At 36.8% G+C, this 23053-nt stretch overlaps 1 protein-coding gene and 1 long non-coding RNA gene across 2 annotated transcripts; one reads left to right on the forward strand and one right to left on the reverse strand.

Annotated features, from left to right (window-relative positions):
• Window positions 1–1618: 1618 nt before the first annotated feature.
• On the reverse strand, window positions 1619–21835 carry LOC133852739 (beta-glucosidase 17-like). The gene is made up of 13 exons (XM_062289490.1): window positions 21655–21835; window positions 21423–21492; window positions 19568–19626; window positions 19258–19333; window positions 19084–19161; window positions 18722–18809; window positions 18092–18344; window positions 14383–14498; window positions 13490–13707; window positions 13368–13399; window positions 12641–12743; window positions 12439–12541; window positions 1619–1910 (listed from the first exon to the last, which is right to left on the reverse strand). Exons 1-13 carry the CDS (start codon window positions 21790–21792, stop codon window positions 1703–1705), a joined length of 1542 nt encoding a protein of 513 aa, XP_062145474.1. The 5' UTR covers window positions 21793–21835; the 3' UTR covers window positions 1619–1702.
• LOC133852740 (uncharacterized) lies at window positions 5321–7528 on the forward strand. Its single transcript, XR_009895970.1, has 2 exons — window positions 5321–5511; window positions 6199–7528. It is a non-coding gene; the product is annotated as an uncharacterized LOC133852740 (long non-coding RNA).
• Window positions 21836–23053: the final 1218 nt, after the last annotated feature.

Consider the following 23053-nt stretch of genomic DNA (forward strand, 5'->3'; position numbering starts at 1 on the left):
CTGCACAAAGTGTTAACAAAATAACAATGTGGAAAATAAATAACACAATAATTTTTGTTAACGAAATGGAAACTCAAGATGAGAAAAACCACTCCGGGGCAGCCAAACTCATGATATCCACTATTCAGAAAACAAGACTAGATACAAAGTAGTAACACTCACATACCCCTAATGCAGTGGTCGTACCTTGCTCTCTAACGTGTAACCCAACACGAACGCCTCCCAACCAGGTCTCCTACATGAAGGGGTCTTCAATGGAATCCTTTACCTTAGGGCCAACCCCTAAGATAGACTTCAGTTTAAGCCCAGGAACAGCACACACAGCAACGGCTTCAGAGAGATCAACTCATCTCAATAACCTCACAAAATAACTCTCTAAGCACTAGTGGAATTCAATACCGAATTCTCCCAGTTCTCAAGCCTAAGGGCCTCTATTTATAGGCAAACAGTTCAAATGAGCGTCTGGCTTGATAAAATTGGGCGTTGTCCGGATGGACAACTATACGACCGAAATTCTGAAAATTTCACTGAAGATCTTTCTTGTTTGAGAGCCGCGTCCGGGCAGTGTTGCCCTGTCGTCCAGACGGTCGCACGTTCGCTGCAAGTAATTTCCATATAGAGGCTTCCCACATCTGGCCCGGAGGATGGTCGTCCGAACGGCTGATCTAATGCATGCAATTTCCATATCTGATGCTTGCGCGTCCGGACCATGATGACTAGCGTCCGGATGTTTGGATTTGAATTACGATACTTGCCTTATGGATGAGTGCGTCCGGACGGGAATCCATGTCGTCCGGACGGTTGCAGCAATCTTCCCATATCTGTGTTTTGGAAAGAAATCCTGAGGCTTGATCGAACACTGAGGATCGTCCAGACGGGCAGCTGAATCGTCCGGACAAATGCAAGCTGTAGCAGTTCGAAGATTCTCGACACAGAGGAAGGTCCAGACTGGAATCCACGTCGTCCGGACGGATGATGCTTTAGTCTAATGTGCGTCCGGACGATATGTCACGTCGTCCGGATGGCTGATGCATTGGACAGCTGAGCGTCCGGACTAGATGACACGTCGTCTAGACAACTGGCAGGGAACCGAAATTTTTGACTTGCAAAATGTGCATAATCTTCTGGAGACACTTCTGAATAGCGGAATCCCTAATAAAAAGCATCTTTACAAAGAAGTGATTTTGTCCAACAGAATGTGGCCAATTACAAACTAACAAAGTTCATAATGCTTAGGGAGAATATCTTAGGAGTTGTTGTGCTAATCCGCTTACTCTCTAGCCGTTGCCAAGTGTCGTTGTTGTGTTTGTGTGAAGTCTATCTTAGAGAGGAGCCATAAGGTAAAGGATTCCATTGAAGATCCCTTCAATTAGGAGACTTGGTTAGGAGGCGTTCGTGTTGGGTTACATATCAGAGTTCAAGGTATGACTACTGCATAAGGATATATGAGTGTTACTGCTTTGTAACTAGCTTTGTCTTCTGAATAGTGGATATCTTGGGTTTGACTGCCCCGGAGTGGTTTTTCTCTAAATTGAGTTTCCACTTTGTTAACAAAATATTTGTGTCATTTAAATTCCACTTTTATAATATTTTGTTACATGATACACACACGCACATTAAATTAGAAGTCACTTTATTTTTCAATCTGAAATTCTTCAAAAGGTTCTGCACAACAAACCAGCTGTCTCTACAAAGCTGATTGTTACTCAGGATATAACAAAGGTGGGTTTCTGATGACATTTTCCTTTTGGAGGAAACTTTTGAACCATAAAGCAGATTGTTTGACGTATCTTCTCAACTCATTTTTGTAATCTACGTAAGTGATGCCAAACCGAAGAGTATAACCAAATTCCCACTCAAAGTCATCAAGAAATGACCACACGTAGTATGCCCTCACGTTAGCTCCTACCCTGCCAAAATAAATTGTACTCGTTAATACCTTTGAATTAGTACTCAAGTATGTAATAGATATGCTCAGAAAAATAATAATAATAATAATAATAATAATAATAAGTATGTAATAGATATGCCATTTATTCGGATTGAGATCCCTGCAATTGGTCCCTTACAATTGCAATGTCCCCTGTAATCAGGCAGATAATTGTGAGATGCCCTCCTCGATAGGCTTTCTAAACTAACACCAATGTTTTAGTTAAAATTAAAATAATTTCATTAATTGTGACAAACCAAATTTTTCCCCAAACACTTTGATATTTTCACCATTCTCCTTATTCGAACGTTCAAGCATCCCACTAGAACTTTCAATGTTTGCCCTATTAAAAATGTTCGACATCCCACTAGAACGTTTGAGCTGTCATTACCCATAACGTTCCCTACCTTCTTATTGAACGTTCAACATGTTGGGACTGGTGTCCAAAACCCCAATTGCATTGATGATGTTTTTCAATAATTTTATAATATTGAACATTGGACATATACTTTAATGTTTCACATTATATACATGTAAGGTCCCTAAGTTACATTGTATTTGACTATGACATGAGTAATGAGATTATCACAAAGAAGATCATAGTCATAGGTCCTTGAAACTTATAAAAGATTGTTCATAGTCGAAAATGGACCTGGAAAATCCATCTAGCTAAACTATAACATGTCAACCTTAACGATCTATCTTGATTAAGCGAAGCAGGTAGGGCTTCGGGTTGATATGTTAGTGTAAGAGTAAGCTAGTGCCATGCATCGAACAGGCTACGTGAGTTATCATTCTTTCAACATTGTGATAAAGAATGATGTATGTGTGCGATAACTTATAACAGTTACACTAAATCTTGAGAAATTTGTGAACTTATATATAAAGTGTAGGTCACTTTGATGTATGAGACTGAAATCATATCTATGGTCTACATATTTGTGCATTGGGTGATCACATGTAGTATTGTGGGAACACACTTTTCAATAAGGAATCCAAATACTTTTTCATGGAATACAGAGATAAGGAATATTCACATTGATGTACATTTAATGTGAATGATTATCCTAAAGCTTGGGCCTGAGTGTTTTAGCTATATTTACTGAAATTTTGTTCTGTGCAACATGAGATTAAATCTCACAGTGTACGAAAAGGAAATATCATGTAACTAAATCCGATTATCAAGGAAAAGAGGTAGTGAACAAAGTTACTATGACTTTGGTTCAACCACCGAATGATTTTATAGAGGGGTAATATATAAGGAAAATGTTAAATTTACAACACCAATACAACAACCACACAACAACCCCTCACATGAGGGTGGACCCCACACACTGGGGCCCACCCTCATGTGAGCGGTTGTTGTGTGGTTGTTGTGATGGTGTTGTGTATGAATCAAATCCCAATATATAATAAATAACTATGTCACAATGATTACTTCATATTAGAGTGCAGCCACATTTGTTTAGTGGAATCGATTGTGATTAATAGTGTCGTGTGATATTGCCATGGACCTATTGAAGCTAATATTTTTTCCTTTAGGTCCCTCTTTGAGCTGATATAAATTGACTGCTTGATTTGAGTCTTGGTTTTGCATTTATTTATTTGAATTGTTTTATTTGATAAAAAATTGGTCAAGTGAATATGATTCCTAAATGGGTTATTACTTAGAGATGATTGGGCTTAGGAATTTATTTTCTAAGGGCTTAAGCGATTAAAAAGCTTTAGGCTCTTGGAATTTATTCCAAAGGTGTAAATGGAGTTAAATGAGCATTGAGCCTATGGCCATGTGGTGCAGGGGCAAGGGGAGTTACTTTCCCCCCTTGGTCGTGCTCCTAGTAGGATAGGACTAGGAGTCTTAGTTCTATTGTGGCTCCAGTCTTGCCAGGTCTTGGTTCATCCATTACTCCAGTCCTAGTTTTACGACAACTCCAGTTTATCTCTTAAATCAATCGTGATTGTAAATCCAAGCCTATAAATAAAAGGACCATAGTGAAGCATAATTTACCAATTCACTGATTCAGTATTGATAGAATTTATCGATTCATAAGTTGAAAAACTGCGAGACTCAAGTTTCACAAATATTTGTGTGAAAGGGGTAAGAACGTGCAAAGAGAATCGTGAGAAATATTCAAGAGAGAATATTTGGTTTTCTCAAGGTTATGCTTCTACCTGTTCTATTGATTTGAGACTGATGAGAGGAAGGGAGCGTAGGTATCATGCTCGAGACATCGCACTGGGATAGCCGCGTGCTCACCGCTATCTTTATCTGATTGTGCTCATCTCAATTCATTCCTGCTCTCACTATCGGGAAATTGTCTTCTTTCACGTTAGGAATCACATTCTCACTTTCCCTGATCCCTCAGACTTGAACCCGAACTTACCGTATGGATACATTCGATTCAGTTGGTCTAGGCTCTGGCCAGTTCCATGAACGATTTTTTCATAATTGTTAAGCACGTCCATGAAAAGTTGCCAAAAGAAGCCTTTAGACCTCGATCGCCTAGCTTCATCAGCGATCGGCTGACCTTCCTCTGAGAAAGGGTAATAAAACCTTTCTAAGAAGAATACCTCAAAAAGAGGTAGATATAGTTTGTGAGTCCACATTCATGGTCATAATCAGTAATCAAAGAGAAGATCTGAAGGTTTAATCAAGAACCCTAAGAATGTCAAGAACTTGTTCTTGATCATTCAACATGAAGGAGAATCTCAGCCAGAGTTAAATAGCTCTACATGCCTAGGAGAAGCCAAATTCGATTGGAAGTACCCCAAACTTGTGTATTTGTTTTATCTAGGCTTGTTTATCTTGAAGCAAAAATTTCCCTGGGATCAGCGTCTGTTGCGCTTACTCTGTATGTGCATGACGCCCAACATGACAAACCCTATCAAAAGTTTGATCATGCCTGAAAAGTACTTTACTTTTTAGCCACCTTAGTTAATTTTATCCATTCTCCATGCTTATAAATAGCACACTAAGCCCTTTATCCCACATCCTTCATTCTAACATTCGAGCAAACCATAAACCTAGAAAGGGGAAACGTGGAATTTGGTGTAGTTCCATCCTCCAAAAGATAACTTTTGAACCTCAAATATGTTTTTCATAATATTAGAATTCTTACCTTGTTGTTTATCAAGTATTTTGTGAGTCTTAGCATTCCATGATAGGTCTATGATTTATCACACATGGGGTAATTAGTTTGTATGTAGTAGTTAGAATAATTAGGTCACACACATGCACCTTATAGTTAGGTGAGGGTTGCACTTTTGGGGTAGTGGACCGCTCTTTGTTTTGACTTAAAGTGTTGTTCCTCAAAAAGAAGTTCCTCTTCTTTTTAAAAATATATATATTAATGCAGGCCGAACGTTTAATGGTTGTGCCGATCATTCAACGTCAAACGCTCAACATGAGGCCAAACGTTTGACCTTACCAGAATGCGATAAGACCAAGTTTTAAACGGCAAAACCCATTTTCAAAACCTCATTTTCTCTCATTTCTCTCAATCCAAACCTTTCCAAAGAAAATTTCACCCATCTCTCCTTTGTTTCTTGAAGAACCATGCTTAATTTCAAGGATTAAGAAGGTATGTGCACTTTTGACTAATTATTTTTCAAATTTTGTTGAAATTTCAAAACCTACATTTTAATTTAAAAAAATTACGGTACCTAGGTGTTATAGGATCGTTTTATGTTGGATTGTGAGGGTTGGGTAGCATGTATCTGACACCCATGACCTTGATTGAACCCATTTCGAAATTGCAAAAAAAAAATTGCCTAATCGGAAAATTTCCTTTAATACTTGATGGTCCTTGTTAATTTTTGCGATAAATGGGGTACCAATGTTGTTGTGAACATGTTTTTTGGGAAGAACCCATTGACCCCATGACCCTGCCATGCCCAAATTTTTCATGAACACCATGAGTTCGGTGAAATGACTAGGTGAGAACCCATGCTGTAAAACCCACCCATTTTCATACCATAGGGTCATTCACCCACTCGATATACCCAGGGATGGCCAGTGGGGTAATTTCCAGACTTTTCCCAAACACCCCCGACAAGGTTACCTCGTTAGGCCTTATGCCCATACCCATGAATAACCTTTTCTATAATACCTTGACCAATATCATTTGGGTTACATTGTACCGTATTCGTGACCTGACTCTGTATTTGACACGATTTACCCCCCGCACCCGTGTTGGAATTTGAAGAGTCACTAGTCATAGCTAGGGTTACACTTAAGTTAGAAATTGATTGGCTTTTTGCTATAACAGGATGATGGCATGCACAATCTCGGCGCGGGATTGAGACTGAGATTGAGGAGACGGACATTTTGACATTAGCCTAGGGATCTGCCTTGACTCAGACAACAGATACCACCACACCCGTCGAACTAGTACTAGAGGCACCACCAATCTGTATCTTCAACGCAACGAGATTTGTGGATGCTGAGGTAGCTTCTCAGCATTCCCACCGCTACTATGCATGAGCCTTTCTTGTGGAGAGTGGTGTAGATCTACTTGATATCAGGAGACTCTCCCAGAGGATCCCAAAGCTTTTTGAGTTCAAGAAGTGGACACAGATGATCTCTAAGTCTGTACCTGCGGCAACGAAGTTGGTTTGTGAGTTCTACGCGAACATTTATGAACGTGGCGAGGGCTACTTCATGACATGGCTTCACAGTCACCACATCTAAGTGGACCCTAAGCTGATCAACACAATCATCCACACTCTGCGATTACTAATCCAGAGTACCCGTAGAGTGCTTCGCAGAGGAACGACCCCACGCCATGGCCATGGAGGGGACTAAAGGGTTTGCTCTCAACTAGCTGCCAGTCGAGTTTCGGTTGGTCTATTGCATCATTGCCAACCAAGTAGACCCAAGTAAGGGCAAAAGTCTCATCACTTTTGACTGAGCAATTTGCTTGTACACTATCCTGACGTGCTTGCATGTTAACTTCGCCTTCATCACCATCTCCCTCATAAGGCAGGTTGACGACATGGATGCGGTCATGACACTACCTTTTGAGCACTGATCACCCACATTGACAAGCACTCCCATATATCCACGGCCACTTAAAGTATCGCGCACTCAGAGGGACCATTCACCAGTTGATTCTTCCGAGCAAGTGGTGTTCATGTGCGGAAGCCGGTAGTGACTGCACCAGCTCAAGAATCCTGCTAGCAAGTTAGACAGTAGTATGTGCTTTTCAACTCCAAGCAATTTTCCTTGGTGATCACTTGCATCCTGGATATAGTGACCCGACAAGAGCGAGAGATGGTGACATTGCACTAGGAGGTAGGGAGACTCTCTACAGCATTCGTTTAGGAGCAGGGTAGGATGGCCAGCAAGCGACAAGCACTTGACGCCATGATGGAGAGGATTGTCGAGATCCAGGGCATTGTGCGGAGGAGAGACAGTCAATTACTGGATGTGGATGATTTTGTGATCGATGACAGTATGTTCCCAGGCGATGGAGCGACCGAGTAGTTAGCTTGTTGTTTTCTTTTCTTTTATTTTGGTTGACCTTAGGCTTTGGCCTATTGTTATTTTGGGATTTGTTCTGACATTATTTTTCTTTTATTATGTTTTATTTTCCACCACGATGGTGGTTACTATGGTTGGATAATCTTTAGTATTAACTATCAACTTGGTTGCATTATGATATGGTTGTCAATGATTGTCACGCATACGTGCGAATTAAAACTTATACGCTCACAAAGGTTTTAAAAGAAGATTTTATCTCTCTTAAAGGAATTCCGAAGATTTCAATTTAAAAAAGAAATTTCGTAGACGAAATCTTAATAAAGAGAGGAGAATGTAATACCCCGAAACATAAAATAAAATAAATAAGTTTATACAAAAAATCTGCTTTATAAAAGAATTTCATTAAGTGTGACAAACCAAATTTTTCCCAAAAAAAAAAAAAATCGATATTTTCACCATTCTCCTTATCCGACTGTTAGAGCATCCCACTAGAACGTTTAATGTTTGCTTTATCCAAACGTTCAATGTTTTCACCATTCTCCGAGGCTAGTTTTAAGGAGAAAAGTGCTTCAAAGTTCCAGCAGCTTCTTGGAATGGATTTCTCTCTGATAAAAACGATTTCCAGCAACTCCATGAGCAGCTAATTCATCCGTAGGGTATTGATGTAGCCATTCCAAGTAATTATGGTGTAATTGTGTTTTTCTTTGAGAATTCTATGAACATGAATGATGGTTGTTTAATCTTGAGATTATGCTTTAATGTTTATATTTAATTTTAATAAACTTCTTATCTTGTCTTAGAAAGTCATTTATTTTTATTGACCTCAACCTTCGTATTTTGTGTGATTGTATGAAGAATGGTTTTACAACGGTTTTAATGGACACAAAATCAAGAGGTTTAATAGGTCATGCCTAGGAATGATGAATTGCTCTACATCCTAGTTAGTTTAATTTAGGTAGAACAATTTATACCTTGCCGAAAGATGAGTTATGCTTATTACTTGATTACGTGTATGCTAATTAAGAGATTTGATAGTTCATACTTAGGGAAGATGGATCGTACCGCATCTTAGTGATTAGGTGGACGATCCGTGCCAACCGAAGATGGGCTATTCTTATTTCTTAATAAAATAATTTTTTTGGCGACATCGTTGGGTGCTATTCTTATTTCTTAATAAAAGAAAATTTTCCAGTATGAGTTACAACTACCTTGTAATGGGCGGTATCAATATGCGTTACGGTTACTCAATAATGGGTTTTCCAGTATGAACTACAGTTACCTTGTACTGAGGTACCAATACGACATCCTAACTGGTATGTTTATGGTGCTTTATAGGGAGGTGCTGGTACGATACAGTTTACCTATATGGAATCTGGTATGTTACCCTAACCTCTACAATACGAGGGTTAATGTACTAGTATGCTATGGTGCCTCATGTACCGATATGGAAAGGTATGATAAGGTGGCCTGAACTAAATGAGGGTAAGATACGAGTATGATGATGTGATTAAATAAGGTTATGATTTTAAAGTAAATGGAATGTGCAAAAATGTTTTGTTTTAAACTCAACTATTTTTAAATAGCTCAAAGTGAAGTTGTCATAAAGACAAGCCTTGTTTTGTGAACTTGTTACTTTACATTCATAATCAAATATTTTCTTAAACATTTTATTAAATCCTTCTAAAAGGTATGGAATGATGAAAAGTCATTTTATTAAGCCTTGTTTTGTGAATTTGTTACTTCTATGTGATGTTTAATTACTAAATCGTGGACTTATGTAATTACTTTTCCACCTATGAAACACCTCAGTATTTTGCAGTTTAGCAGTTCTACATCGAGTTGAAGCATAGAGTCCTTCATCAGGCTTGGATGTGGAGTGAGAGTCATAGGCAGTTTGATTGTATTTTGGTATTTCTGGATCTTACTGATGATGTATCTTGTGTTAGTTGCCGTTGTTATGGATTTTGATTGTAATTGTTTAATTAAGAGGTGCTTTTTTTTAGGTATTAATTGTAACTCAAATCATTGTTTTCCGCTTTTCAGAATTTTATTCACTCTTATATATGTTAGAGGATAGATTCCCTGTTAGTTACAAGTAAATTAATTTGGGAAGAATTGTCAGGAACTCTCTAAATTAATTATTCTTATTAATTAAATCCAAAGGTGTTACACAACCACTCCTCTTTATTTTTTTTTCTTCATGTTTTAATTTTCTCTTTTTTAGGGGGGCAAGCACATGCATATTTTGTGCTCATTTTTCTGTCAGATTTCCTTGCATTTAAATTGTCGTTGCATAGGGTAAGTGTCGCATTTGGTAGTTTAGCGAGGTAAGTGCGAAAGAAGTGTCAGTTCATGGGGTAAGTGTATTTTTCCTATTGTTTCTATGGAGAGTGCTGGTTTGTTGAATAAAGAAGTTACAGCTGAGGAGATTAAAGCTACACTTTTTGGCATGAAGCCTAATAAGGCCCCTGGCCCGGATGGGTTTACTGCGGATTTTTTCAAGGCTTCTTGGTCGGTTGTAGGTGAGGATTTTGTGGCTGCAGTAAAGAATTTTTTTGATACTGGTTTCCTTCTAAAGGAGATAAATGCAACCAGTTTATCTTTGGTCCCAAAGAAGCCTAACCCTGCTGGTATGGGTGATTTCAGACCTATTGCCTGTTGCACTGTGATCTATAAGTGCATTACTAAGCTCCTCTCTAATAGAATTCTTCCCATTTTGGATTCTATGATTAGCAGAAACCAATCTGCTTTCATTCCTGGCAGAAACATTGCAAAAAATGTGTTGCTAGCTCAAGAGCTTGTGAGAAATTATCATAGAAAGGATGGCAAGCCTCGGTGTACTTTGAAAATAGACTTGATGAAAGCCTATGATTCTGTAAACTGGGATTTTATTATTCAATGTTTGGCTTGTTTCGGGTTTCCAGAAAAGTTCATCAATTGGATTAAAGTTTGTATAACTTCCCCTAGATTTTCTGTGTCTTTAAATGGTACTCTTACAGGATATTTTAAAGGGGCTAAGGGGCTGAGACAAGGGGATCCTCTTTCCCCTTATTTGTTTGTCATTGCCATGGAAGTGCTATCTCAGATTTTGAAGGAATACACTTCTGTTGGTTCTGGTTTTAAATTCCATTACCGTTGCTCTAAATTGAAGTTAACCCATCTATGCTTTGCAGATGATCTTCTCATTTTTTCTGAGGCTGATATGTCATCTATTTCTATCATTCAAGCGGCTCTTATGGAATTTGAGCAATTATCTGGTCTGAAAGCTAACCCGGAAAAAAGTTCTTTTTTTTGTTCGGGTGTTTCCTCTGGTTTGAAGATCTCTTTGTTGGATAAACTACAGATGAAGGAGGGTCATTTTCCTATCAGATACTTAGGAGTTCCTTTGATCTCTACGAAGTTGTCTGCATCTAATTGTAAGGTTCTGGTTGATAGAATTTCAGGCCGTATAGGTTCATGGACCTCAAAGAACCTCTCTTTTGCTGGAAGACTTCAGTTGTTATCCTCAGTTCTCTATAGTCTTCAAGTCTTTTGGTTAGGGATTTTCATCCTTCCAAAGAAGATTATTAGGGATATTAGTCAAAAGTTTAATCGGTTTTTGTGGAATGGAAAAGATAGTAATTCTGCTCAAGCTAAAGTAGCTTGGAATGATGTTTGTTTTCCTAAGAAAGAGGGAGGTCTTGGATTGAAAAATTTAGAAGTTTGGAATAGAACTTCTATTATGAGGCATATCTGGAACTTATTTGCTTGTGCTGGATCCATTTGGGTTGCTTGGATTAAAATGTACTTGCTGAAAGGTAGGAGTTTCTGGAGTGTGAACATCCCTCAGGATTGTTCTTGGTGTTGGAGAAGTCTTCTTAAACTTCGGAATGTTGTTAGGGACTTTATTTCTATTGAGGTTGGAGATGGTCAGAATATTCATTTATGGTTTGATAATTGGCATCCTTGTGGTGTGTTGATTGAGAGGTTTGGTTCTCGGGTTGTTTATGATGCTAGAAGTGGGCTAAATTCTAAACTTTCTTCTGTTTTGAGTAATGGGAATTGGTGCTGGAATCCGGCCAGGTCTGAGGATCTTGTTGCTATTCAAAGTCAACTACCTGAAATTGTTTTGGGCCATGTTGATAAGCCAGTTTGGAAGATTGCTCGGAATGGTTCTTTTGTGAGTTCTGAAACCTGGAATTTCTTGAGGGATAAGAAAGCTGAAGTTGAATGGTGGCATCTGATTTGATTTCCTTATGCTATCCCAAAACATGCCTTTATTCTCTGGTTAGCAGTACAAAACAGGTTAACAACAAGTGATCGCCTTCTTGTTTGGGGTTTCAATGGAGATCCTCTTTGTGGGTTCTGTCATCATGTTATTGAAAGTAGAAATCATCTTTTTTTTTAGTGTAGTTTCAGTTCCAGAATTTGGAAGTCTTGTATACAGAGGTGTCCTGGTGTGCCTTGTTCGCTTGACTGGTAGGTTTTGTTGACGGAGGGTTGCAGAAATTGGAAGAAGAAAACTATGTTGGGGGTTTTGTGTAGGTTGATTTTTGGATCTGCTATACATGGTTTATGGAAAGCTAGAAATGCTATTCGGTTTTGTGGAGTTCCTTATACTGAGGAGCAGATTCTTAAGAGGATATTTTGGGATGTTAGAACCCGGATTTCTGGGAAAGGTTCTTTCAAGAAGACTAGAGAAAATGTTTTGCTTTGTCAGATTTGGAATTTAGATGATTCTGTTTTGAACTAATTCCAGTCTGTTATTTTTAGTTTGTTGTTGTTTGGTTGCAATTTGTTTTGTTTTGTCGAGAGATGTTGTTTTGTTTGGCTGCAGTTTTGTTTCTGCAGTTTGGATGGTTTTGTTGAGTTGCTTTTGTGTAACTCTGTTTTGGTGGTTTAGTTGTTAATAATATGCTTACTTATTCATCTAAAAAAAAGTAAGTGTATTTTTCCCTTTCTTTTAATTAGTGTGCCTAGGGTTCTAATCTACAAATTAATTTTACGTGCATGGCTCAAAGAAAAGCCTATCTGCATCGACACTCACTTGATAGCCTCTGAGAGATTCGACAGATGGCTGCGGTGGTAGTTTAACCTCAAGCTATCATTGAGAGCATCTTGAATCGGCAACGAGCCTTTATCATTGACTCCTGAAAAAGAACAAATATATAGAAACTTGATTTAGTGATTGTAATCTCAAGTACACTAACTAAAGCATACGCAAAAGGATATAAGCTTGTTTTTCTTACCGTTTTCTGTAATGTAAATGGGTGGATTGTTGAAACTTCTCCTTACATATAGCACAAGTTCTCGAATTCCTATTGGATAAACATAAAGCCAGCTAGAAGCCGTCTACAAAATCATTTGTGACATAGTAATTTGATTAGTGTAACGAGGGCATACTATACTCATTTATATTTAAAAATGGCAACGAACAAAGTTTTCCTTTAAACTAGGCTGACTCGATCTATTAAACTGACATATGTTTAAATTAAAGATGAAAATTTTTGACACGACCCACGAACCAAAAATAAAATTATATCCATGCCTCGGCACAACCCGAACCCAACACTCGACATAAAGGTTAACAATTTTTTACAAGACCTACAGACCCGACATGAACACAACACAAATTTAGCAGGTTAGGGTTAAGGGTCTGACCTGTTTAATTAAAGGGACCGAGTTAAGATTGACCTATATAGTTTTATAATTATGCCTTGACCCGACTTGATCTCGACATGCAAACACGAATTACCACCCCATTATTTAAACACTTGTGGTTCTTATATATATTTTTAAAATTTTAATTACATATCAGTTTAATAGATTAGAGTGGAGGAATTCTTTCGACCCTGTTTAAAGAAAAACTATCTTCATTCAGCAGTCTCATGTGTTTGCATATCTGTGCATTTGTGTGTGTGAGAGAGGGAGAAATAGAGAGAGAGAGAGAGAGAGAGAGAGAGAGAGAGAGATTACAGGTTCACCAATAGGAATGCCATCTTTCTCCGCTGTGGCAAAAACAATGCGATCATGTGAGTGTCAAATGGAAACATATGGTTAACTTGTAAGCTCATCAAGGTCGAGGATTCTGAGCTTACTGGTCAGATATACATGGCTATCAGTTGTGTAACTTTGATTGACGCTGCTAAAAGATGTAGAGTCTTCTGCATATCTTGCAGTGTAGTAATTTACTCCAAGGAAATCATAAGACCCCTTTAACATATTCGATTGCGATGTAGTAAATGTGGGCAGTCGATTCCCTACCAAAGCTCGCATTGTCTCAGGGTAGTCACCGAAGGTAACTGGATGAACATACCTACACAAATAATAATAGCAATAAAAATAAAGAAGAAAAAGAAGTGTGTTAAGTTACCAAGCTTAAACGTTGTTATACAATGTTTTAATCAACCACTTATTTCAAAAGCTTAAACTGATTGTAAATGATGAATTTAATTGTTTTAATTAATAGTTTAACAAATTGCATACAATTAAGTAACCTTTTTCTTTGAATAGTTGAAGCTAGATAAAGACAATAATTCTAATATATATATATATAAAGTAATGACAGGAAAAGAAATTTGAGCTGAATATGCTAGCTAGAAGTTACTCAACATTACCAGCGCAAATTTATCTTAGTAATTAAAGATTTTTTTGTTCTTTCAAAAATGGCATTAAGTATAAAATTCTAATAATTCATAGGTACGGTATGCAGGCCACAACACAGTTTCTGAGGTCAAATGTGTTTCTTTATAGGAATAATGTGGTGGAGTTGGAGTATGTATGTTTAAGTGTGAGTGAAAATTCTTCCATAAAAAATAATAAAAAGATTAAATAATTGATAGACATTAATTGTTGGTCGTAAACTCTTAAATTTAAGCTTTAAGTTAAGGTTTTGCTTCAAAAGATTATATCAAGACCTTACTTAAAGACTGTCCTTCTTATTGTCTTCACAAAATAAAAGCTAATAGAAAATCCAACTCATAAAACTTACCATCCAAACATAAAATCAAGAGCTCTCAAGGCAGCCTTGCGGCTAGCAACTGTTTGGAATTTGGGCACCATCCAGTAAGAAGCTACTATAATTGAAATGTTTCCCTTTTGTGAAGCCTACATCAAATTCGGTTAACCATATCCATTCAAACTAATATATATATATAAGCATTTTTATTTTGAAAGGCAATGGTTGCAAAGCATATGGTAAAAAAAAAAATTCATATTAGGAATATATATATATATCCAAGAATTTCAACTTTGTTCTTGTTTCTTCCCTAAAGATTGTTTGCTCTTATACGGAAGGGTAGTAAAATCTTCAAAGACTCAAACTCTTATTATATGCAATTTGATTGAGGCCTAACTAAATTTGACATGATGTACGAATATGATAGGAACCTAATTAACACGAAATTAATGTGTTAAGGTTGAAAGGTCTAATATGTTTAGTTAAATGAGTCAATTTATGGTTAATCTGGCTTATATAATCTTACACATGCCTTGATACGACCCAAACCTGACACGCAACATTAAGATTGTCAATTTTTTATACAAACTCAACACGAAATTAGTGGATTATAATTAAGAGGTCTGACTCGTTGAATTAAATTGGTCGGGTTAGGTCTAACCTACATAATCTTATACCTATGCATCGACATGACCTGATCCAGACACGAGAACACAAATTATCACCTCTAAGTTTGAAAAGACAAAATTTTCCGCCAAATTGGATTTAAAACAAATAAATAAATAAATCTTTCAATCTAGTCTATTAAATTGACGTATGTTCTTAGAATAAGTGCGTAGAGATGAAGGAGATATAGAAGAGAAGGAGAGCAGTAATGAAAATGGAAAGGAAAATAGCAGGTATGAGGAAAAACTGAGTATGGAACTTGAGGTAGGCGTCTGAATCGGGAAGTATAGAGATTGTGAATCGAGGGGAAGAATAGAGGATTGTCAATAATCTTGATAGTGAACAAGCTGAAATGGAGACATGGAGTGAAATGCTGATAATAATGAAGAATCATGAAGAGTGGAGGAGAAGAAGAATCAAGAAAATGGAGAGCAGAATCGAAACTCAAGATTGGAGAAGTCTGTTCAAAATTGAAAAATCGATAGGAGCACTGCAATTCTTTGAACCCGAAAAGGTTAATGGAAAAATAGTTGTCAAGCCACCAATGGAAGTAGTGCAAGAAGGCATTGTGAATTGTTCGGAAATTTCTTGATAAACCATTACCATTTTTTCTTGTTAAGAAAACTGTGGATAGCATGTGGAGTAATTTTGGGAAAGTGGAAGTTTTCTCTGTGGAGAATTACATGTATATTTTTAGATTCACGGATGAAAAAACTAGGGATGCAGTGTTCGAGGTAATCCACAGGACTTTCTATTGTTTTGTTGTATCGCAAATGGTGAAGAAGCAGCTACTGGGATGTTTGCAGACCAAGGAAGGGAAGCTTCTGGTTGGTTACTTGGGAGTTCCTTTGATTTCAATAAGGTTAAGTGCTGCAGATTGCTCAGTTCTCTTGGAGAAAATTACTGGTAGAAACGATTCATAGTTTATCTAGAAAGCTTTTCTTTGTTGGTAGGCTGCAACTCTTGGCATCTATTCTATATAGTGTACGTACAAGTATCTTGGACTGGAATTTTCATTCTAGCAAAGAAAATTATTAAAACTATTGAGCAAAATTCAATCGGTTCTTATAGAATGGGAATGAGGAAGGTGCAGCAAAAGCAAAAGTGGCTTGAGAGTTGTGTGTTCCAAAAAAGGAAGGATAATGAGACATACATGGAGTGTATTTGCAAAAGCTAGTTCTCTTTGGGTTGTTTGGATAAAGGAGAATTTATTGAAAAGGGAAGAGTTTTTGGAAGGTAAAGATTCCTCAAAGCTGCACATGGAGTTGGAGGAAGATTTTAAAATTGAGAAATACTGCTAGAAAGTTTATAAAATTTATAGTGGGGGGGATCGAAAGAATATTTCACCTAGAGCGCAACTTCTGTCCGGTCAAGGCAAAAAATAAGGGTATTATGCCCACCAATAAGAAATTGACACATCACTTTAAAACAAAAAATACAAGTGTTGGCAAAAATATCCCTTCCTTTCATTCTTTTAGCATGAAAAAAAAAAATAACAGGACAAAAAATTCTACTAGCCACCGTCGACCACAGCCATCACCCACCCCAGACGCCGCCGCCGCCGCCACCACCGCTGGTTCCGCCGCTCCTCCACCACCGGTTCCACCTCTCCGCCACCGGTAAGTTCAACCCTCTCTCTCTCTCTCTCTCTCTCTCTCATGGAGTTTTGGAAGTAGTCGTTGGAAATTGTCACTGACAACCCCTGACTCCCAGAGGACTGGGGCATTTTGGTTGTTTTTCGTTTCACCACCGCTCTCTTTGGACCCTTTGCTTCCAATGCCCTCAAACTCAACACACCAAATATCTTCGTTTCTCTTTTCTTTTTTCGGACCCTTTTTGAGTTCCAAAACTCGCCGGTCGGAGATGATCTAGAGGTGGCCGGCGAGATCTAGAAATTTTCGGTGGTTTTACAGCGGCTGTTATAAATTTTTCTAGCGAATTTTGAGTTTTGAAATTATTTTCCCACACTTTTCTGAGTAACCAAACAGAAGAAATAAAACACAAAAGCTAGAGGATGTTGTTGGAGAGAGAGAGGTTGAACTTACCGATGAAGGAGTGGCGGAAATGGCGGTGGTTCCCAGTGTGGGGCAGTGGCGGCAGCGTGGTGACGGTGGCTGGGAAATTTTTTTTTTTTTTTTTTTTAAAAAAAAAAAAAGACTAAAAGAGTGAAAAAAAGGGTTTCATCCGGTGTTTTGCTAAGTTTTGCTAAAATTTACTGTTTTTGTTTGATGCTGATGTGTGAATCTCTCATTGGAGGGCAAAAACCAATAAGTTTTTGCCGATACCTGATTGAAGTTATCCCCTTTCACCTATGGTTGGATTGGTGGCATCTTGATGGAGTGCTTTCCGAAAGATATGGACATAGAGTAGTATATGATGCGCATAGTAAAGTGGAGGCAAGATGACGCAGGACATAATAATTAAGATTGTTTTGACAGTGTATAATAGTAGTAGAAACTAAAAATCGAAGATTGAAAATAGTATTTAAAAAGAAAGAAAATAACAAATAGGGAAGAGAAATACCATAATTGCCCCAAATAAGCAAATAGAGAAACAACTCTGGAAGACTTAAATTTAATTGATGCTTTAAAACTTGATTGGAAAATAACAAAAGACTAGATGTCTTTATATAGGCTAGGTACCTCCTAATTTAATAAGGAAAATTAAAACAAATCCTAATAGGAAAAGAGAAACATAATTCTAATAGAAAAGGGAAAACCTAATCCTTATTGAAAAAGAAAAACTAAAAAACACACACATATATATATATATATATATATATATATATATAAATAAAAATAAATCCAAACTAATGTCGATCTTCTCTTGCATCACAAGATTAATCCAAACTAATGTTGATCTTATCCTGCATCACAAGATTATGAAGCATGTTGAAAGATAGAAACTGGGATTGGAGACTAGCCAGAAATCTTGCAACATGCTTCATAATCTTGAACAGAAATCTCATTCATTAGAAAATAAAAAAATAAAATAAAAAATAAAAACTTTGTCCATGTAAGTATAAGCAATGATTTATTAAAAAGAGTTATCTGAAAGTAATGTTAGAAGCACGAACCTGATACTTTTCCCTGTACAGTTTAACAGCAGTTGCATGAGAAAGAAGGATGTTATGGCCCACTATATAGGGTTCTGTCCCTGAGTTCCCAAACGTGCAATTTCCAATATAGTTAGAACATCGACCAGGTGCCTTGGTGCCTGTTGCGTACCCTCCACTGGCAAAATAATTTGGCTCATTGAATGTGATCCAATGCTTCACTCTATCACCAAATTCTTTGAAGCACAAGTCCACGTAGTCTCGATAATCATCCCTGATTGTTGGAAATTGATTATAAGGTTGGATGCCGATAAAGTTTTCTTCTAAAATGCATATAATTCTCAAAACAAGATTTGAGAGAGTTCTTATGGAACTTACCTGTCCGATCAGGTTTCGGGTAGCCCGCCACCTATTTGGACAGGTGAGTTCAAAAGAAACTTTTTCATACTTACTGTCCATTAGCAATTTGAACAATAAATTACTAGATATCCATATCTATAATTCTCACGTGCATTTTTAAAAGAGCACGTAATTTTCACAAACATTTTAACCATATGTAAGTATAATAGAAGGAATTGAAGGAAAATCCTTCCACCCATGTTTTCTTGAATCCGTTGCATAAAGGCATTTTCACGAGTATGTCAAACTTACACGATGTTTGGGCTCAAGAATCCACGATACTCGTCTTCAAGGGCTTGTGGAAGATCCCAATGGAATAGCGTTACCAAAGGTTCTAAACCTGCTTAAATTTTAGTCAAAGTTGATTAGGAAGTGGCTTTGCTAAACCCCAAAGTTATGATAATTAGCCTTATTATTGGCATGTGGTGATAGAGATTTTCAGTAATTTTATCTTTTAGATTGATAGCATTTTGGACTGTAAATGCCAAAAAGTTAATCTGAACCCACATGATCTAGTTCCTTTTGGCATGTCAGCCTATTTGTTTGAACAAGTAAGACTCATAAAAACTCTCTCCGATTAACAATCCAAACAATAAATTAGTAGGAAATTTTACCTTTATGTACGAGCTCATTTATGAGGTCATTGTAGAATGCAACACCTTCTCGGTTCACTCCCCCGCTAATTTTTCCCGCTAAGAACAAAAGCAAGCTTTAGTCAAATCAGATGTTTTTTTTTCTTTTCTTTTAATAGCCCAACAAAAAAAGGACAGCATATTCTTACGACTTACCTGGCAGTAATCGGGGCCATGAGATGGAGAACCTAAACGAATCGAAACCAATTTCTTTAACCAGAGATATGTCATCCTGAAACATTTCAGTCTTCTTATTATACTTATTCATTGGTCAGGTTAGTGCTGTATTTACGTACTTTTATTTATTATACTCATTTTATGTTAATTGATGTGATATATTTTAAATAATTTTATAACTTAAAATATATTAAATTAAACCGTTTAAAACGAGCGTGATAAATAAGTATAAATAGTAGTATTAATCTTTTGGTTTATTTGCTAAGAGGATACAGTAATTTAATCATACCTCGAAAAGATAATAAAAATTATCAGCTATATCCCCGTCAGTATGGTCCGAAATTTTTTCTGCCCCACAAAATTTTAATAAATAGTCATTGGATTGAGTGGTAAAATTAAAAAATCAAAAAATCAAACATCAAACTACAGTACTATCACATGAGAAAGAGAAAACTGACTTTTATTTTAATTACAATATGAAACATATGTCATCTAGGACATTTAATTAAGATGGAGTTTAAAACAGATCCTTGTGTGATTATAATATGGACAGATTATCATTCTCTTTCATTTCAAGTGAAAGAAAAAAAATCATTCATAGTCAAAATTAAATTTTATAGAAATAATGTTGCATATAGATGTTGCACGTTATTTAAAATCTAAACTGTTAAATGACTTGATATTATGTATATTGTTAAATACAAAAAAAAAAAAAAAAAAAAAAAAAAAAAAAAAAAAAAAATTAAATAGTAGAATGATTATGTAAAATGGAGAGGCTCCTACAACTAAATACTTGATTATGCAGCCCCATTTTTCTGGGCAGGAAGATGAGACAGTGACTTGATTTTTTATCGAGCCTTACCGTGGCCCCCCACAATCTTTGACTTATTTTTTCCTGCACACAGGTGTGAATGTGAGCTGTAAAGCTTCTTCCAAAAGCTAGATTCTTCCCGAAGCTTTGTGAAAAAAAGAAATCCTTGTGTGAAGATTCGGACTTAATGAGGGGTGTGCAAAAAACAGATATTCTCCAGAAACGAAGAAGAGAGGCTGCTGCAGTGAAGACAATGGCAGTGCTCTTGGGAGAGTGATAAGTCAGTTCTGTCTCACTTGTATTCTCACCATTTTTCTTTGGTATTTAGTTATCCTTTTGTGTGAGCATGAGATGGGATAAGTGATTCTATTTGTATTGCTCTTTATACTCCATTTTTTTGATAGTTGATAGTAAATTTCTCTTTGATCGTAGGCTTGTTAAGCAAAACTACTTAAATTTTGGTGTTTTATGTAATTGTGTTGTTATTTTCTTTTCCATATTTTTTTGCTTCTTCCGTGATTCTGAAATATTATTCTGTTACATCAGAAGATATTATAAGATTACAAATGAAAGAGAAACTTTCTCAACAGTGATGTACAGAATTTCCTTGACTTGTAGGTGGGTTACTTGACTCTACTTGTAGGTGAGATTGCATTCATTATTTTTCTTACGGTTTAATAATTAAAGTCCATTGACTTATAGGTTCATACTATCTTAAGGTTGATTTGGTTATTGCTTAGTAAATTACCCACCCAATGGGGCTTATTTAAGATGAGTTATATGGTAATTAGTAGTAGGCTTGAGAAACATTAAAACGTGTTTGATTAGTGCTCCTGCACTTATTGGGGACTATTCTTTTTCTTTCCATTTTTCTCTTCTTTTTCTTTCTGTTCCTTCCAAAAAGTCTGAGGATTAGTTTGGCAAACTACTCAAACTTTCCGTCTACTTTTTTTCACTTGTCCCAAAAAAAAAAAAATATTTCAACTTTTTTACACTTTTTATATCACATCAATCATTTTTTTATTATTATTTAAATAAAAAAAAACCCATTATAAAACAAAAATTTTCCGCTTTTCTATAAAATATTCTCAAATTTTATATCACATCAATCACTTTTTACTACACAACACACAAATATTTCACAACAAAATTACTTACCAAACGGGCCCTCAATATCTACAAGCATTTAAGAAAATACTACATGCTAGATTGACAAAAAGAAAATCAAAATACATTGGGAAAATGTCTCAAATTAAAGGAAATGGTCATGCACAGAGAGAGAGAGAGAGAGAGAGAGAAGTGGGGGGGGGGGGGGGGGGGGGGGGGGGGGAACCTGGATGTGTCCTAGTGAAAGTATCCCATATGCTGGACCCTTTTCCATCTTGGTTTGCAGCACCTTCGGACTTCAAAAGGAATAAAAACCCCAAACATAACATGATCAGCTAGAGTTCAAGTAATATATTTATTTTGAGTGCCACATTAATAATGTTGGATAAAATTATAATATCTAGCTTTTTTCGTTCAAAATACGTGCATACGAATGTTAGTGCAGTTTGCATATATACCTGGTAAGCACTCGACGCCACTCCAAACATGAAACCAGCCGGAAAATCTGTCCGGTTAAGACTCTCAGTGCAAGCCAAAGAACAGGCCAGAGCAAGGAGGTACAAGAGAAGAGGATGCTGATGGTGATGAATTTCCATGTCTGAGTTTTTTGCTGGACAGTACTCTTCAAGTTCCGCTTGTGTTGTTGATGATTGCCACAGTCCTATACATTATATTTATAGTACTGTACGTTTCTGCTTACTCCATGTAGGTGATATTTTTTTAATCATGGTCACGTCAATGAATGTGAATCCAAAGCCAATTATTGCGACAGGATTGTGATGGTCCTCATCAGCCTGGCCACCATTGCCATCCTCTAAGAGGCTGACGCGAGATCTCGATCAGGTTTTACCAAACCCATGCATCGACGTAACCATCACGAGGATCCGTTGAGCGGCTTCTTGAGAAAAACGAGACCGCGATGTCCAATAATACACTATGATCGGTGGAGCAGTCTGCGTCGGTGCAAATTGTGCACCTAACTTTCTTCTTGCTAATTGTGTTGCTTGAGCTACCTAAAAATCGTTTAAAAATATTTGTCCGAATTTTAGAAAGTTTGAGTAGATGATTGTAAAAGATCACTTATAAGATTCACCTAATCAAATTAAAATTCAATAGGTCAGGTGGGTCTCATAAGTAGTCTCTGATGATCACATGTTCGAATGCTTTTAAATTCGGATTTAAAGTTGGCGCATCTATGATCTAAAGGCGTACAAGATGCCACACTATTTAAATTTTAAAAAAACATGTCAATATTAACTTCATATACACCGTTGCATACATTAACTTTAAATTCCCTGGTCACTAGAGTTGCTGATTTTTAGGCTTTTTTGTTGTTTATTTATTTCTGTTTTATTTTTTTGCTTGGGTTTTAGAATGTCTTTAGGAGAGACTCTTATATCTGAATTTGTGTTGGGGCCTCTCTGTTTTACAGTTCCAGATTTAGACTATTTCAGTACTTCTACCGCTTCAACTATCTTCGGGTTATTGTCATTGTTCCCAAGTGGGGGAACAGATGGGTTTGCTTTACTCTCTACCCTTTTAACTTTTTTAACTGCCTTGTGCACCCCTTTGAGAGAACTGAATTATTTGTTAGACCCATTTCTTACCTTTTTTATTTATTTCAGCAGAGTTTTGGTTCGGTTTGAGTCTATTGTTGGGGAGTCCACCCTTTTTTCATTTATAAGATCGTCAACTTCTTCTTCTTTTTGGATCAGAAGTGGGAAGGATCCTCCATTGTAACCATTTTCCTTATTCAATTAAAAATAAATAAATAAAAAATAAAGCTATTATTTGCATCAGGCACTCTTACAAAATGAGTACAATAATCCATATACTTAATCCATTTAGTTCGTTCAT

The sequence above is a fragment of the Alnus glutinosa genome, chromosome 12, assembly GCF_958979055.1.
Source record: "Alnus glutinosa chromosome 12, dhAlnGlut1.1, whole genome shotgun sequence".
Lineage (NCBI taxonomy): Eukaryota > Viridiplantae > Streptophyta > Magnoliopsida > Fagales > Betulaceae > Alnus > Alnus glutinosa.

Bases quoted from the DNA above. Each gene is read 5' to 3' on its own strand.
- LOC133852739 (XM_062289490.1), bottom strand. From the start codon at position 21,792: ATGGAAATTCATCACCATCAGCATCCTCTTCTCTTGTACCTCCTTGCT. The intron at 21,493-21,654 runs GTATATATGCAA...TTCCTTTTGAAG, and splicing joins TGGCGTCGAGTGCTTACCAG to TCCGAAGGTGCTGCAAACCA. The intron at 14,499-18,091 runs GTTCGTGCTTCT...AATTTGATGTAG, and splicing joins TGTACAGGGAAAAGTATCAG to GCTTCACAAAAGGGAAACAT.